We start from the raw sequence: 17,404 nt of genomic DNA on the forward strand, positions 1-17,404 counted from the left end.
GAAAGGGTTTCTGAGACCAAGTTTTCTTCAGTTTATTAGTTTTATTAAGTAATATGTGATATTCAGAAAGGTTTTAGGGGAACTGCTGCTTTTGTCTGTTGTGTTCAGTGTGGGTTTTTAAAGGAGGAAGAGGCTCTGAACAAGACTTCCTTCTTTCAAACCCCTTTCACTTTTCAGTGGTCACATAGCAGAAGTTCTTTTGGCAAATACAAGTTTGGTTTTTCTTCCCCCTCTGTAAAAGCTGTGAGTAATGAATGAGAAACCCTGGGAGATGATATTAAAATATACTAAGTTTATGCAAGTCATCAGCAAAAACCGCCTGGCAGATGGTTTGTGATTATCAATGCACTTATTGCAAAGCTGGATAATGAAATTGATGTGTTGTTTGCCGGTCTGATATCAGTAATCCTTGCTGAAAGATCTGTGGATTTCTGCTGTCTCACCTAACAGTGCTGTAGAGTGTGTGGGGAGGGCGTTGGTGCACACTGTCATACCTTAATAGTGGCATTGAAGTGTTAAGAGTCTTGCAGTAGATGTGTATGTTACAGCAACAGGTTGAGTACAAAAGCATTTTTTTCTTTTCTTCCTTTGCACTTGAAGGTGTTGGGAGGGTCTTTTTTGTAGTTCTGATCCTCATTTGCTTCCTGTGTGGTTGCCTAGTTTGTTACAGGTGTTATTAGGGCTTCCTCAGCAGCAGTGCAAAACTCTTCTTTTGTGGGGAAGTTTTTTATTGTATGAACAGACAACTGGCATGACATATTAAAAAAACTGGGAAAAAAACCCCGAGACAAAACCATAAACACAAACCAAAGTGGGAAAATGGATGGATCACTTTTCCTTACTTGATGGCCAATGGGCAGTTCTCCAAGTACAGTGATTGAGATGCAGACAAAATGTAGGAAAGAGTTGTTTGAGGGTGGCTGTTGAATCCCATGGCTTTCATTAAATAAATTGCATAAAATTGCAGTCAAATACTTCTCCTCAGTTCCCCAGGATATGTTTTCAGTGCTGTTTTAAAGGAACCTAAGTTACTGCACAGAGAATATCTTTGTCTAACTTTGAGAACAGTAATAAAAACACTGCTGAAGAAGTTTAATAAAAATTACTTGGACTTTGCTTACAGTCATTCAAATTTATAAGAAATGAAAACTATGAATCACTTCTTTCTTTTTCCTTTTTTAAAGGTTATTTTCATTTGTGCTTTATAAATTCGCTTGACTAGAGTATCTGTGTACTGTATACAAGTGGCATGCTTTTAGGCTGCTTTCAAAACCAAAGTATTAAGTTCATCTGGGTGCAAAACTGCTGGGGAAGTGTGTAGCAAAGACTAAATGAGAGCTGTATTCCAAGGGTAGATAACGCCTGGTTTGTGTTGGTAAATCATCTGAAGAACTGAACTTTAGCCAATAAATCTAGATTTAATTTGCAACATGAAGGGGAGAAAAATCAGGTCACTTCATTTTATGGTCAAATTTTATTTAAAGGGGATTCATGTAATATATATGCCTGTAATATACCTGGTCAAGAAGCCTTAAATACCAGGTCTTGTAATATATTCAGCATTATTTGTTATGAAGTCAGTAAGCTGTGCACTTGTATAGAAATCACTTCACTAGATAACTGCAGGAAAACTAACTTTTTTGGAAGAGATTGGTGACAACTTAATCATTTTGCAAGACTCTAATTTAGGGTTTCTCTGCTCATGCTCTTTAGCTGCAGAAATCCTTTGACAAGGGCATGTTACCCTACTTTTGCAGCTGAGTTGGAGAATGACTTTAGAAAGAGAGAGAACTGTCTATTAAGTGAAATTAGGAAACAGTGTGTTTTCTGCACCGCTTTGCTGGCTGCACAGGGTCACTGTGGAAAATCCCTTGCTGGGCAGAAATTTGGACTATGAATCAGTTTAGTGTCAGGAGCAGGCTCTGTGACCAGCCCCATAATTGGAGAAGAGTTAAAGACATTACAGCTCCTGAACAGTGAAGTTCAATGCCTTGCAGAGATGTGTAATTAAAATTTCTCTGGAAGATCTTCTTAGTTGTGGTCTCATCAGCTAGTTATGAGATGGCAGGGTTGTTGGCTAATTTCAAGTGATTTTTAATAGTTATAGTCGTAAAACCTAGGAAATCTGGGTTTTGTTCCCAGCTCTGACACTCACTTCCTGCTGTGACTGCAGTCAGTCACTGAGGTTGTCAGGGATGTGTCCTTTTCCAACTGCAGCTCTGACAACTGAGGGGTTTTTGTCCCTGGCCTGCCTTGCGTGTGCACTGTGATCTGCTGACGGCACAGCTTCTGTGCCTTCTCCATGGCACATGTCAACAAAACAGAATTAAATCTCTATAGACTGCAAATTTAAGCTGTTTTAGCTCCACAACTGCACCTGTAAACTTGTATGGCCTAAGATTCTGAGTTATTTGGGAAGTAAAGTTCTTGCTCTTAATCATCTGAGCCTGCTTCAGCAGAGGTATTCATTCCGATAGAAGTGCTTGTGCAGTGAGACTGGAGTTGTACAGACGTCTTTACTCTTCATCATAAAATGCCATCAAACTCATCAACCTTCAGGTGCTCAGATAGTGGCCTAAAAAGGGCATATAAAAAATTCAGTGATATCCTAGTCACTCCGTAATCTTTGATTTATCTTTTAATAGCGTTCAGCAAGTGGCATGCAGGTTAGCATTTATCACTGTCAGAAAGAAGATTGCAACTTGTTTTCTTTGCTCTTTGTGGTTTTTTTCCTTGCTTTACATCTGTTTGATTTAGAGTGGAATTTTTTCAGGCTGTAGAGTCTGACTTTCCAAAGTGAGGATGTCTGGCATTTTGTGAGTGCCAGACATTTTCTGAGCTGCAGAAGAGAGCTGTGCATGAAGTCTTACTAATTAGGCACCTTTTTTCCTGCTTGAAAAACACTTTTATTTGTGGCATCTTCTGGATTGAAATACTGTGTCACTAATGCCAGATATCCAAAATGCTTCTGCGACAAACACTCTTCTCTTTAAATTTTATGTCAGCAGTTAACAGGTACATTTTTTTCATCTTCCTTTCATGCTTGTATTTCTTTTCTTAAAGCTGTGAACAGTTCCTTGCATTTTGCTTTTGGTATCCTGTGCATTTTTTTCCATCCTTTCCCCTATCTACTTTTTGTCTCCCTGCTCCACTCTTATCTTTAAACAAGTTTTCACCCTGGAGCATGTGACTAGACCAGCCTTCCACTGCTTGCCATCTAAAGTTTATTCTCCTTCAAATCTCTTTGAAAAATCCCCCTTCCTTTCTTTCTCCCTTCATTATTCTGGATGTCTTTCTTTCTAAAGCAGAATGTTTCTGTAGTAATGATGCAAAACAGAAATATTTGTATGTTTGAAAGGATTTTTTAATTATTCCTTTACTTTAAAATGACACCATCCTGAATGTGAACATACCTAATGACCTGTGTTAGAGATATTAATGGATTAACTGACATAAAAATTGGTTGGTATAACCAAACATTAATTTTTTTTTATGTGCTCACTGTTCATCTTCTCTAGTTAGCTGGTACAGAGGTAGCTTCTTCTGGAGTTCTGTGAAGTGTCACTTTTTATTGATATGGATAAAGCTCTGAGCCTCATTCAGAGGTGGAGCAAAACAACTGCAGTTTCCTCACCTGCAGTGGTGGAATTGAGAATGCCCTTTCTAGCAAAGGACACCACCAGTTGTCCTTGCACTTGGCATCAAAGAGCAAGGAGATTGTGTAAACTCTGCAAGTTGGTTCTAAGATTAGGAATGTGTGTGATGCTGATGCTGGAACTCACCACTTTGCACACAGTCATTGACTCCCAATCAACAGTTCCAAATTTAATTTTGCTAGTTTATTTCATGTGTTAAAGCTTTTTGCCTTTTTCTTTAGTAGTTTTCTTGGCCTGTTATCTGAATTATTGCTGTTTGGTTGTCTTCTGCCATTGCCTGCTTCTCTGGGTCAGAGCATTATTGCTAGGAAGGGTTCTGGTGAGTCACGTAGCCCCAGGAAAGGCTCAATTAAACATAGACTTGAATGACCTAGATATGAGCCCTTGTGTTACAGACATTGCAACCTTTCCTCATGACTTATTTTGGTATTTAATTATTCCTTTCCACAACAAAAGAACTTGTTTGCTTTCCAATACCCAGACTTAAGTTTTCTTACTTGCAACATAAGCTTACTTCTGTTCTTCTTTGGCCTTCAAAGCCCCCATTTTCTCAATGGAACAGTCTTCTGTGTATCAGGAGATTTACTAGGATATCCCAAGTTTCCTCTCCTCCAGGCTAAATGACTCTAATTTGTTTGCTCTTTGCTTTTTCGATTGTTCAGCCTTGCGTTATATGTCATGTTTTCAGGATCTCTTGGGGCTCATGTTGCACTCTTCTGGGTCCTGTCCAGTTGGTTGGCAGTGCTTCAGCTGTGCTTCCCACTCTTCCTCCAGCCTCCTCTGCACTGAAGGCCTTTTTCTCAGTGGGGTGACGTGGATGACTCATGTCTAGCCTGTGATCTATTATAGCCTTTGACTTTTTTCTTCAAAATTCCTTTACAAGCTTTTATTCTCTTTTTCTGAATGCAGTTTTTTTGTGCTGGTTCTTTGTGTTCTGTGCATCTGGTTGGTCAAGAATTTTCTCTTACTTGGTGTTCTTGCAGTCAGTCCCAGGGTGGTGTTATCTGCAGGTTTAACACTTGTGTTCCACTTCCTCTTGAAGAAGCAGATTATGAAAACACTGACCATTAGACCTGCAACAGGGCTTTGATTCACAGGGACCTCACTCAGATCATCTGTTTTGGCAGGAAATGATTGATAAATATTTCTGAGTATGCTTTTTCTCTTTTTTCCCCATGGGTTTGCTTTCATTGTTGCACTATTCATGTATGAATTGGTGGTAATGGTGGGAAATCACATTTGAAATGAGACAAAAAGTTAGTTCTTGGAGATAGAAACTGTTTGGAAAAATACTGCTCTCTGGTCAGATGTATATGATTTTGGCTTTTCTCTGGTGAGAATCTTTTCAAAATCCAGTTACCACAGCATAGTAGTATAGCTTGTATGTTTTGAGCTTTTATTTTTCTTAATAATCCATTTTATTAGGGTTATCGTGAGCATGGCTGTGAGTTTTGTAAATTATTTCTGTTTTTTCCTTTTTAAGTTTTGCAGGGCTTCAAGTTTGCATGTTAGCAAGTGTTCTCTATCCTTGAGACAGGTTCTTTTTCTCTCATCTTTTCAGAACGAGTCCACAACCTCAAAAGTAAGATTCTGGGTTTTTTCACTACAGTTTTTAAAAATTGTCTGGACACAGCAGACTTCAGTTTTATACCCTAATTTTCTTTACTCTTTGAAAACTGCTTCTGTATCTGAATGTCATTTTCCACAGAATTTTACAAAATAGCAGTTAATAAAATCAGCTTTCTTGATTACCTCATTTTTTATTTTATGTTCTAGGGTTTTGACCCACCGCATCAAAGCGACACAAGAACTATTTATATAGCAAACCGTTTTCCCCAGCATGGCCATTATGTCCCTCAGAAGTTTGCAGACAACAGAATCATATCATCCAAGGTAAGGAATCAATTTGTCATGGCAAAACCACTTGATGTGTTGCTTAAGAAGTTGTGTGGCAGATGTGCATACCTGTATTATGTCTAGTGGTGCATATACAATATTCAAAATGAAACAAACTCTGAACAGTTTTGAGGGAAAAGCTGGGATGCTTCTTGAGTAGTTTGTCTCATTCTCTCACCTTTCTTTCCTCAAAACTCAAGTATAGAGCAATTAAGCAAGTTGGTCAGGCTTTCTGAAGAAAAGTAGTTTTTCATCCAGTGTTGCCCAAACTACTTAAAAGGCAGGATGAAGCTGGTTATGAGGATTTTTAAAGCAGCTGAATTGAAAGCCAATACTCTGCATAAAATAAATCAGCAGTGGACTGCAGTTGTGGATTCCCTCCCGGTGTGTCCTTGGATTGAAATCAATAGAGCTGATGGTGGGAATGTGCCTCGTTGCTGTAGTGTTGGAGGGAATGTTACAGCTGCAGGAATTAATTTCTTTCTTCCTACCCAGGACACAAGCAGCCAAATGACTCCAGCTGCCCCTGTCCCGGTTGGAGGAAAACATTTTAAACTTGGCCTGTAGAGGAAATCCAGTTGCTACCCCTGCTTCCCTGCTAGATGTACCTAAAACAGAAGGAATAAAAAAATGAACAAAAATTGCAGCAAGGTCTGGGGGAGGAGACCTGGGGAATGAAAAGATTTAGGTTAGGAGAATTCAATGGGAGCAGAACTGAATTGCACTGAAAAATTGTGCATTGTGTTGTAATTATTCATCTCTCTCTCCTTTTTTTCCCTTCAGTATACAGTGTGGAATTTTGTTCCAAAAAACTTATTTGAACAGTTCAGAAGAGTAGCCAACTTTTATTTTCTCATTATATTTTTGGTTCAGGTAAGTTGAATAATACTCAAGAAATTGCAATTTTTGTTGTAAATTTTGCCACTGATTTTTGTTTTATGAATTTGACTTCTCTACTTATATATTCTGTCTATAAAAAGAACACATTTCCAGTTTCTCTAGGAAAATAATATAACTTTAAAAAATAATTATGTCCAAATTTAAGTATTATCCTTAGGTTTTATCTTCATGAATGCTAATGTATTTAAGTGTGCAGCTTCAAAGTCCATTGCACAGTCAGCACAGGGATTCAGTTGTCTGCCTCCAATACAACTTTAAAGCTCTAAGGGAGTAATGGAATTCCAGATATGCTTCTTGTTTTTGTGGTGGTTTGAATGTTTGTATATTTTCACTGTAGGTGGTTGTAATCAACAGACTATTGTGATACAGTTCTAAGATCCTCAAATTCAATTTGTTCAAATAAAATGAACACACATGTTACAATTAAAATCAATAGTTTGCCAGTTCTGAAGACCTCAGTTAGTGCTGTTACTATTACAGTTTATGTCAGAAATATTGCTGTGGCTTTTGTAGCCAACTGTATTTCTTTTAATTAAGAACACCCATGAGTAGATTAGGACAGACTGTACATTTTCTATGATCTTTGCTTCTCCAGCTTTGTAATGTACCTGAATTCTGTGGGAGCTGTTGCAGGCTTAATAGATGAAGGGTAAGTGGGAGAAGGGTTCAGAGGAGAGATAGTAACTTTTGAAAGACTAATTAGTATCTGAGGCAGAGACAAGATTTTGGGGTACACAAACTTTTCTTTCATTATAAAATAGAATTATTTGAACATGTACAGCCCTCCACAGTGATTAACCAACATTTAGAGTGTGGATATGAAAAAGATGCCACCTCATTTGACAAAGAATGGGGATAGTGAAGAGTTCATAAAACTTGTCTGTGGTTGTGTAAGGTGTCAGTATCAGGGCCAGGTCTGCAGCTTTTAATCCATTGCCTCCTGTGTCCCTTGATCTTGTTCTTCCACATTTAAAAAGAAGGACATCCCTAGGCTGAAAATTCCTGTGCTGGACTAAAGTCATACAGTTCTAACTTCGGCTGACAAAATGTGTTGTCCATCACATCTTCCTGTTAAGAATAATGACTGTATCATTCCTGTTATAATGTTTCATGCTGTTTAACATATTGTAGCATGAGGAAGATGGGAACGTGCTGAAGATGGAACATAAATGTTATTAAAGTAACCACAGACAGCGTGGCTTTTACTTCTTTTTAATGCAGATTTCTCTCTTCAGTTCAACATTGTGTCACAGTTCTTTAAAACTATTGCCTTTCAGTAGTATCTAGATGAACAAATAAGGATCTAAGGGCAGGAATTATGTTCTGAGTGTAATCCTGTTCTCTCAGTTTGTGTCAAGTGGATGCCCTCACATGTATGGAAAATGTCTTCTTGTCCATGTGTCTGCATTCTTGAAAACAGAACAGCAAAAAAGTTTAAGTCATTTTTGTTCATTTGTTAAAATGGAGATCTGTTTTTATTCAAATCCCTTTTAGAAGTTCATTAATATCTAATATTTTTTCTTTTTATGAGGCAAACCTGCCTTTTAAAGCTGACCACCATGGTACCTTCCCTGTCCTATGAATCTCGTGTGGCCAAGATGCAGTGTCTGTCATTACCACCTTTTCCACTGGGGATGGCAGAGCTGGGGCAGGGTCTCATTGTGTGATTTCAACTTGCAGCACAGTCCAGTCCACGTTGTTCACCACACATGTGCATGCCCAAAACGAGGTGACAGACTGCATTTTGGTGACACGAGGTGTGTCATGGATGTGTGTCCAGCTGTGTGGCAGGCAGAGGACCATGGTGTCCTAGTGAAACGTGACAATTCCACCAGCACAAAACCTGCTTAATTTTCATATGTGAGCCTCTCTTGAGAAAGAATGAGAGAGTATAGATGGCATAAATGCCATGATTAACTCTATCCAGCCAAAAATAAGATGCTTTTGGTAGGGTTTTTCTTGCTCAATATGCTGCCAAGCTGAAATTGTAGTGCTACAGTTAAAGAACAAACAGTATTGCAGGCTAGGTCTCATTTTTGTTGTGTTCTATAAATTGTCTGTTTCTGTGAAAAAAACCCAACCAAAAACCTCATGTGTGCATTGTAAAGTGCCATGATCTGTTTTCTCTGTGAGGTTCCTCCCCCAGTGATAGAGTAAACTTCATGTATGACTTTCTTTTCTTCTTTAATGATTCCCAAAGCAATGCCATAAGTCTCAGGTAAAGTGGATCAAATCAATGTCTGTGGTTTTTGAGTAGTTCTTGTGTATATTTCCTTTACAGCACTTGACCATGTTGATTTTTTCCTGCAGCAGAAGAGAACCACTGACATCCCCCCACATACAGAACCTTAGTGTGTACACTGCACTTTTGGCATGCCAGCAATAATTGCACAAATTGTAAAAACCGCATGTTAACCTGGGGCAACCAGAAAGGTGCAGTCTAAAAAAAGTGTTCTCTAATATCTAAACCATTGGAAATTAATGTTCTTAACTTTATTTTCACTTCTAAAGTTGATGATATTATACTCTACAATGCTGGTAAGCAGTAGATCATACAGAGTGTTGAAACAGCTTCATAAAATGTAGATTTCCTTCCTTTGTAATATGCTTTTGAATTCATTTTTCCATGATGAAATTATACCTTCCTTTTAGTAAGGGCCTTTAAAAATGTCACATGCTTTACAAATGTGACTAAGGCTGCTCTATGCCCTAAAACGTTTGTATGATTACTGATGTATTATTTAGTAGTCAGAAACAGAGTTTTGCTTGAGAAATTCTGCAGGAAATGCAGTAAAAATACTCACAGGTTATAATAAAGAGTTTGGAAAATAGTCTTCTTGCTGCCTTTTTTTTTTTTTTTTTTTTTTTTTTTTTGAATGTACAGTTGTAAAAATAACATTTGGACTAATTTTTGTATTTTCTTTTCTTTTAGCTTATGATAGATACCCCAACCAGTCCTATTACCAGTGGATTGCCATTATTCTTTGTCATAACTGTGACAGCCATAAAACAGGTAAAGGGGAAAAATCTGGCAACATGAAGTCCTATTGAAGTAAAGTTATTTAACAGAGTCTGATCAGGATAGTGCTTAGATACTAAAAATACATAAAAATGGTGTAATTTTTAGAAACTATTTTGGGTTTAATGCTTCTAGTTAGATGCTTCAGCATTTGGTTGGTTGTCAAGCACTCAGTGACTCACTGCAGTACCCTAAAATGGACAGTGGATGACTGTCAGGCAGCATTTTTGTCTAAATATTACATGTCACTTGTTATCAGACCTTTTCTGAAAGCTCCTCACTTATTCCTTTGGCACACCTCGCTGCCTGTTAGAACCAGTCCTCCCACATCACACCCTGGGAAAGGAGCTTGGGCAGATGAAACAGTGATGCAGGGTGTGTTTGTCAGTAGTTAAAAGGCAAATTTTGCCCCAAGGGGTATGTTTTATGGTGTAAAATGTGTATTAACTGTGATCCTGTACCAAGTAAAAGCTCTGGTATAGAAAGCTCCTGGTCTTCTTTGGTTGCATAAAACATTTTGGAGTGTTTCATAGCACTTAAAATAAGAAAAATCTTCTGAGTTTAATAGAAATCTTGTTCTAGCACCATATTACATCCTTCTGAGACCTAGAGCCTCTGGAATCAGAATATAAAAATAAAAGAAAAAGAAAGAAAAAAATGTCTTCTGTTTTCTTTATGCCCTTAAAGCAAGAGGAGAAAGAAACAAGCTCATAAATAAAGAAGTGATGTGGATAAAAATTATAATCTCTTCTGCAGGGAGGTAATTTTCAGGAACTGTCCTCTTCAAGGGATTTGACAGTGCTGTCGGGAATAGACACAGCCTCATAACTGAAAAATAAGCAGGAGAGTGTTTCAGAGCTGTAACTGGAATTTCAATTTGCCTTCTGTGCCAGAAAGACCCAAAGCCACCCAGAAATAGGGCAAAAGTAAAAATAGTTCTAGTTTTCAAGCAGATAGAAAGGTGTTTGGGACAGTTCTTAATGCTGGAGTAATATTTGGACTAATATTTCATCTTGTTGCTGTGCAATTTGTTTATGTAGAATGCCCTAATCCTATTCAATTGCAGTTGTTACCATCACCCCCCAAAAAATCACATGTTCAAAAGCTATAATCATAAGTAGGCAATGGATAATGAAACTGTGTGAACGAAAAGATTATGAAACAGAGTTAAAAATATTAGATCACTTTTCCCAGAAAGAAATTGGACTTGTGTAAATCTAAAATAGTCCAAAATAATATTAACACCACCTAACCACTTAACAACACTTCTAGATGTCCAATCTTGTATTGGGAAATGTAACTCTCTTATCATCAATTTCAAACAGAGATTCTGTCATTCCTTCTGGAAGCTTGAATCATTCATGACTTGCCAGGTATCAAGAGATTTTCTGATTGTCTTAATATCTCTGCAAGGACTATTGGAACCACCTAAGCTGATCTAATGGACTCTCATGTTTCTCCTACCTGCTGCAAAGGAAGCAAGCAATATTCACAGGCTGTTATCTTGAAGGGACAGTGAATTGTGCTATTTCCAACAGGCTGCCCTCAGACAAGGGAGAAAGACAAATCTGTTGGAGTGCAGAGGGAAAAATCTCCAGTATTGCCTCAAAATCAGTTCCCATTTTCTCTAAACCGAAGTGTAATAGGAAGCAGATTTTAAGGAAAGAACCACTTTTTGAAAGGTGTGGGGCATTGGTTCTATACAATGTTACATCAGGATAAATGTTAAACTATAATTTAATATTCTCTCAAAAGATGAAGGGAAAAAAGCATTGATCATATGAAGGTTTGAGAAGCTTAGCAGTGGATGGAAAAAGTCCCCTGCTTTCCAGAAAACTGGTGAATGTGGCAACTCTTGCAAATCTCAGAACTCAGCCTTGTTTTAATCTTAGCCAAGGAGACAGAACTTTTTCTACTTGGAAGTGTAACTACACCTAGGTCAGAAGAAGGACATACAAGACTGCAAAGTGATGCAGCTCATGCTGTGTCATTTTGTCTGTCTTGTTAGCCAGAGCACTTTCTTCCTTATGCCTCTAAAGATCTGTATGCAGTCCTCCAAGGAGTTCAAAGTTAGCAAATAAATAAAAACAAAACAAAAAGTTCAAAAAAACGCCAACAAATCCAAGCCAAAATACAACAAAATAAAGGTACTTTCCAAGGAACTTTAGGAAACAGTGCATTTTAATAAGTTTATGGGTATTTAGCTGAAGGAACACAGATGTTTACTTGATTGCCAGGTAAATTTTAAACAGCTACTTTGCAGGTTTTGATTAACTATAGACCTAAACTGAAAATGACAAACCTGGTAATACAAAATGCAGATCTTTTCTCAATTACATTGATGCAGTTATTTAAGCAGGACTTAAGAATATCATTTAATTGAGGGATTTTAATCTTTAGTTTACTTTTTTTGCAAGTAGGCAACATTCCCTGTATTCCTCTTGCATCTTTCTTTTTCACTGTATTTTTCCAATGTTTTCAAGTGAGGATAAAATGCCGCAGTAGGTAAATTTGGGGTGAATTTGAACTGACCACACTAATTTGGCTCTTAAGAATTCCCTGGTGTGAGGTGTCACCCTTATGTTGGAGGCAGGAGGTGTCAGATGGAGAAAGCGCTGAAATCTGTACTTTCTAAAGAAGGTAAATTTCAGTTCTTTGCCAAATGCTCACGTTGCTCAGCTGTTCAGGTTTGTGAGACAAATGCCCCAAGGTTACTGGATGTTAGTTAAATCCTTGTTTTCTTCTGTCAGTCACCTTTAACAAGGAGCTGTAGGTACTGACTCTTGCCTTTTTATACTGCTTAGGAAGGATTCAGGAGTCGTACTTAGGGACTTCAGGATTCTGATGTCCCAGTATCTCTCTGTATGGCTGCTATTACAGTGTGCTTTTTAATTGTTGTTTTTGAAGCATTTGGCATATAAAACTCTTTTCTTTTCCCCATTCTCCCTGTTTTTCATCTTTCTTTTCAAACACAGGTAGTGCAGTTGTGCTGTCCTTACTCATCTGTGCTAATAACAGTGGAGATGTGTAAAGGTAGAATTGCAGCACTATTTTTAACATGCAAAATTCATCATATAACTTTTCCTACAAACTCCAGTCAACCACAGAACTCTCTAAACTGCATCTGCATTAGTACTTCTTGTACTGTGACATTCATATAATGTTTGTCGGATGCGTTGGGATTATGCCTGCTGTTTCACACAGCTGCCTTCTTCTGTCTGCACACTTCTGAGGAAATGTTTTTGACTCTTTCACAGTTCTTATACCTACATTTCATATACCCAAAAGCATTTTAGGAAGTCTCTATTATTGCAGATTAGTTGCAGGAGTCTTGCCAGGTTGTAAGAGACATTCGAACTTCCTGCATGATTGATCCATTTCCTGTGCTTGCTAGTGGGGCTTTCTAAACAGTACCTAGACTTGGAGATCAGAGATTAATATGCTATTATGATCTAATGCTGTTAGATTAAACAAGCAGTGGATTCCTTCTTTAGGAAAATAGGAGGGGAATAGTATACTTGGATTCACAATCTTGAGTGTTTGCACATGTGTGTGCATGGGATAAAAGGTGCCTAAACAGTTGTGAAGTATCAGGTAAAGAAAAGCTGCTTAGTTTATCAGTTAAAAGCTCAGTTGCTGCAGACTGTTCCATTAGGGCTCAAAAAGAACGAAAATCTTCTCCGTCATCTTCTCTTGCTGGACAGAGCTGATGTGTCAACAGCATGTCACACAGAGTTAAGTCTTGAGATTTCATGCATGGGCTATGGCAGTAACTGTAAGAAATGCTGTATGTTATGACTTGAGAAAGTAATTTCAATCTGTTACTTCTGGAAAAAAAAAAAAAAAGAAATCCACAGAGGAGCCTGAGGACTGACTGTTCCCGGTTTTGTGGTGTATTAATCCATATAGATCATAGATTTATTGAGTGCTTGGTCATTTGATCTGCAGAAAATGTCACTGCCTGTTTTTGTTTTAAGAGAACATGGGACTGTTAAGTTTCCTCACCACTGCTGCTGCTTTATTTGCCTTTACATGTTTGTGTAAAGTGACAAAATTAAGAGGTTCACAGGTTCTTGAATAACAGCTGGAGCAGAAACTCAAGAGAAGTTAGTAACTGTATTCAGACAATACAGGAAGTACTTTGAATGCATTTGCTTACTAGATTAAATTTAGCCTATTTTTTTGTTTTCTTGCTTAAAAAGTAGATTTTTATGTGTTTTCCACAGGGCTATGAGGACTGGCTGCGACATAAAGCAGACAATGAAGTCAACGGTGCTCCAGTTTATGTTGTTCGAAGTGGTGGCCTTGTGAAAACCAGATCTAAAAACATTCGGGTAAAGGACACACTGAGCATTTTGTTTCTATTACACAGCTACAAGTCTTGTTTTATAATAGCTAATTGTTGTGGTTTGGTAACAATGCTGAAATGAATTCTGCCCTTTAAACCTCTTTGTATCTTTCTGATCTATGTTCTCTTTGTTAGGTGGGGGACATTGTCAGAGTAGCCAAAGATGAGACTTTCCCTGCTGATCTGGTGCTCCTGTCGTCCGACCGAGTGGACGGTTCATGCCACGTTACCACTGCAAGTTTGGATGGAGAGACCAATCTCAAGGTCTGGGTTACTTCTTTGACATAGAATGTAGTTAATTTGTAGTGCCATTTTTCCTTCAGCCTGTTGAAATACTTGCCCTGGTAGTCCTGTAGTAACCCAGTGGGCCCTGTTTTACAGACACATGTTGCAGTCCCAGAAACAGCAGTGCTGCAGTCTGTTGCCAATCTGGACAAACTGGTAGCTGTTATAGAGTGTCAGCAGCCAGAAGCAGATCTATACAGGTATCACTTATTAGTAAATATTTTGAAATTAAATCAAAATGAGGTGTTTAATACTCAGAATGTTACAGATTAGAATTAAAATAGCTTCAGACATCTGCTTGAATTTCAAGTTTTAATAATCAGCTTATGTTTATACATATGTACTTACTGAAAGTTGCAAGTGACAAGTTAAATTTGAGTACTTGAGCAGTAAACAAGACATTATAATACTTATCTTTTTTATTTTAATTATGTACATTTCAGTTCTAATCAGTAAATGTGTTTCTAGATTTTAAAGAATTAAATGGCCTACAGTCTGATCAGGTTGAAGAAACTTCTATAAGGTTCTGCTGGAGATTTCAATATTATATAGGATATGTTAAAGTGGAATTGACTCAAGTCTAATTCTGAGGATATGTGTTGCTCATATTTATTTCGCATATGCTCCAGAGAAGATTTGAACTCCATTCTTCAGCAGCAAAACCTTACATTAAAAAAGGGATATCAGAGTGTGCTTTAACATCAGCAAGCAAGGTTGTAGACTCTATAAAGCAGCATCATGGGTAGCAAAAGTTATGTTTCCATCCAAGTTTCTTCTGAGTTGTATAATGGAAAATGGTAGCTATGAAGTAGTAGTTTCTAAAATCCAAGTACATTATCGCAGCTGTTCTGAAGTAAGCTTGGAGAACTTATAGAAATATTAAGTATTTTAAAACTAAGATACTCAGTTTGAACAGAAGTTCATATATTTGATATTCAGCAAATTAAGATACAATCACTATGGAAGTGTGTGTCCCTTTTTGTGGCTGGAGTCATGCTAAATAAGTGTGTGTCAGATTTTTAAATGTGTAGTAGATTGGCTTTATTAAATAAAAAGTTTCTATTTCTGGTGGATAATGTGCAAACTTACATTTGTTGAGGAATTATTTCTTACTGAATCATCAAGAAGTCACAATCTGTTTTAAATGAATAGAAATATAATCTTTTGTGTTAATTAATCAGAGTTAATAAGCTTTCTCAAATGCCTGTTCTTATGAGGGATAAATGTTTCTGTTGCTAAATGTGTCCTGTAAAATTATTGCCAGTTTTGCCATGTTGATTTAGTTTGATTGTTAATAAAAGTTGATTTATTTTTTACTTGTGAGCCATTAATGACTTTTTGGTAAATATAGAGAAGGTTTTTACATTTTTGAGTCTTTATGTAGCTAGTTCTAAGACATATCCATCTTTCCTAGATTTGTTGGAAGAATAACTGTAAGTCAACAAGCTGAAGAAATAGTACGGTGAGTAAAATTGTATAAGGTGATTATTTAGAACACATGGAGGTGGTTAAAATCTTGACTATCACAAGGGTTACTGTTGAATATATGAAAATGGGAGGTATTTTTTTCTAAAAGTATCAACTGCAGCTGCATACCTTAGATTGAGATGAGAAAAAAAATGAGTGAAAGAAGTTCATTACTACCCAGTGTTACAGATTTAATACAAGAGTTCTGGAAAGCTTGGTTGTTGCGAGGCAGGTAGTTTTTTGGCACTGGTAATCAGCTGGTAACTCTGTTGTTATTTGTTAATTAAAGAATTTATTGATCTGAAACAATTTCCACTGACATTTATCTATACTAGAGCAGATCCCCTGTCATCAGAGGCACAGAGAAGGAGTTTTTGCAGTTGAAATCCCTAGAAATTCCTGGTTTAACAAAGCCTCTGCCAGGAATTTGTAATTTTTAGTATCTATTTCAAACTACAGCTGGACTGTGCAGACAAGTGCTTACATCTGTCACAGGCAACACAGCTGTGTGCACATAATCATGGACTCACCACCTTTCCTTGTACAGTCACAGCAAGTAACAAAATTGCAATTACAAAAATAAAGATGTGATGTCGTTTACAGACTTCCATCTCGACTTCCTGGAAAGATTTCTAGTTGCTATGGGTTGGTCCCAGCTACCAGTGAGGCATCCAAACAGCTGCTCATTCAATTGCCACCACCACAAAAGGATAGGAGAGAAAACAGGAAAGACAGGAGTGAGAAGAATCATGGTTTGAAATAAAGACATAGAAATCACTCACAAGAAATTGCCAAATTTTCAGAAATATTTAGCATTCAAGTTTAGTTATTTTATCTTGAAAGTTGTTGATTGTTCAGCTTTCAAAAAAACTTGGTCACCTCTTCTGAAAAGGTGAAGTGCTGTGTGTAAATTTGTCACAGAAACAGGTAAATCTGCTATGGTTCTTTCACTCCTCTAATGTCCAAAATGGTATCCTTTACACTTTTTTTTTAGTGAAATTTCTACTTGAATTTTAAAAGATTACTGTTTTCCATGTAATATCTGCCTTCCATCTGAGGAGCTGAATGTCTCTCAGTCTGAGGCTGGGAAACATCTGTTAGCTTTGGATGGGAGTGACATGGAGTTCAGAGTGAATCGAGGAGTTTTCAGTGGTTTTGCAAGAAATATGGAAGTGTAGCAGCCAGGTCACTTGGCCTCAAGTTCAGTGGTTTAGTCACTCTCACCAAAAAGCCTCACCCATGCCACCCCCAAAAACCCACTCGGCTGTTCTCTAAGGTCACTTTTGCTACTTCATTTAGAGCTTTTCAGAATTCATTCCTGCCAAGCTTGACAGGTGCAGCATTGGGCTAATTTATCAAAATAATTCAGTTGATAACATAAAACAGCTGTTTTAAAGGGAGGTGAAAAAAATAATTACAAGTTCTGACTACTAGTGGAGCTGTATCTTCTGTCTAAGATAAACTTGTCTGGTCTGTGTTGCACTGATTCAGTTTTGGTATTTTGGGTTTGTCAGGCTGGTTTTACAGAATTGAATCCAGAAATATAAATTATGCTTCTTATATGAAAAATTTAAATGCATAAACATGTAGTTGCTTTTAATTCAAATTTTCACTTAAAGTCTGAGTCTAGCCTAAAATATTAACATATGTATGTTTAATTTAAAGAATCCATCATAATCTATGAGTATAATTGGTACACATGGTATTTGTGATGGGAACTGTTACATTTGCAGTAACATTTCAGTTAAATTTTTGACCGTGGAAGGCGGCTTGTGGGTTTGGCTTTGTTTTTTATTGAGTAACTTCACCTTATACTTTCAAAGGGACTTCAAG

At 37.3% G+C, this 17,404-nt stretch overlaps 1 protein-coding gene across 10 annotated transcripts in view; it reads left to right on the forward strand.

Moving 5' to 3' along the window:
• Positions 1-17,404, forward strand: part of ATP11B (ATPase phospholipid transporting 11B (putative)) — a 67,008-nt gene that overhangs the window by 9,830 nt on the left and 39,774 nt on the right. For all 10 annotated transcript variants that reach the window (XM_053986976.1, XM_053986979.1, XM_053986974.1 and 7 more), the window contains exons 2-8: positions 5,433-5,549; positions 6,336-6,425; positions 9,385-9,465; positions 13,698-13,805; positions 13,955-14,083; positions 14,201-14,304; positions 15,519-15,566. In XM_053986976.1, coding sequence (XP_053842951.1) covers positions 5,433-5,549; positions 6,336-6,425; positions 9,385-9,465; positions 13,698-13,805; positions 13,955-14,083; positions 14,201-14,304; positions 15,519-15,566 — 677 coding nt within the window. The remainder of the gene's footprint in view (positions 1-5,432; positions 5,550-6,335; positions 6,426-9,384; positions 9,466-13,697; positions 13,806-13,954; positions 14,084-14,200; positions 14,305-15,518; positions 15,567-17,404) is intronic.

The sequence above is a fragment of the Vidua macroura genome, chromosome 10 (assembly GCF_024509145.1).
Source record: "Vidua macroura isolate BioBank_ID:100142 chromosome 10, ASM2450914v1, whole genome shotgun sequence".
In the NCBI taxonomy this organism is placed as follows: Eukaryota; Metazoa; Chordata; class Aves; order Passeriformes; family Viduidae; genus Vidua; species Vidua macroura.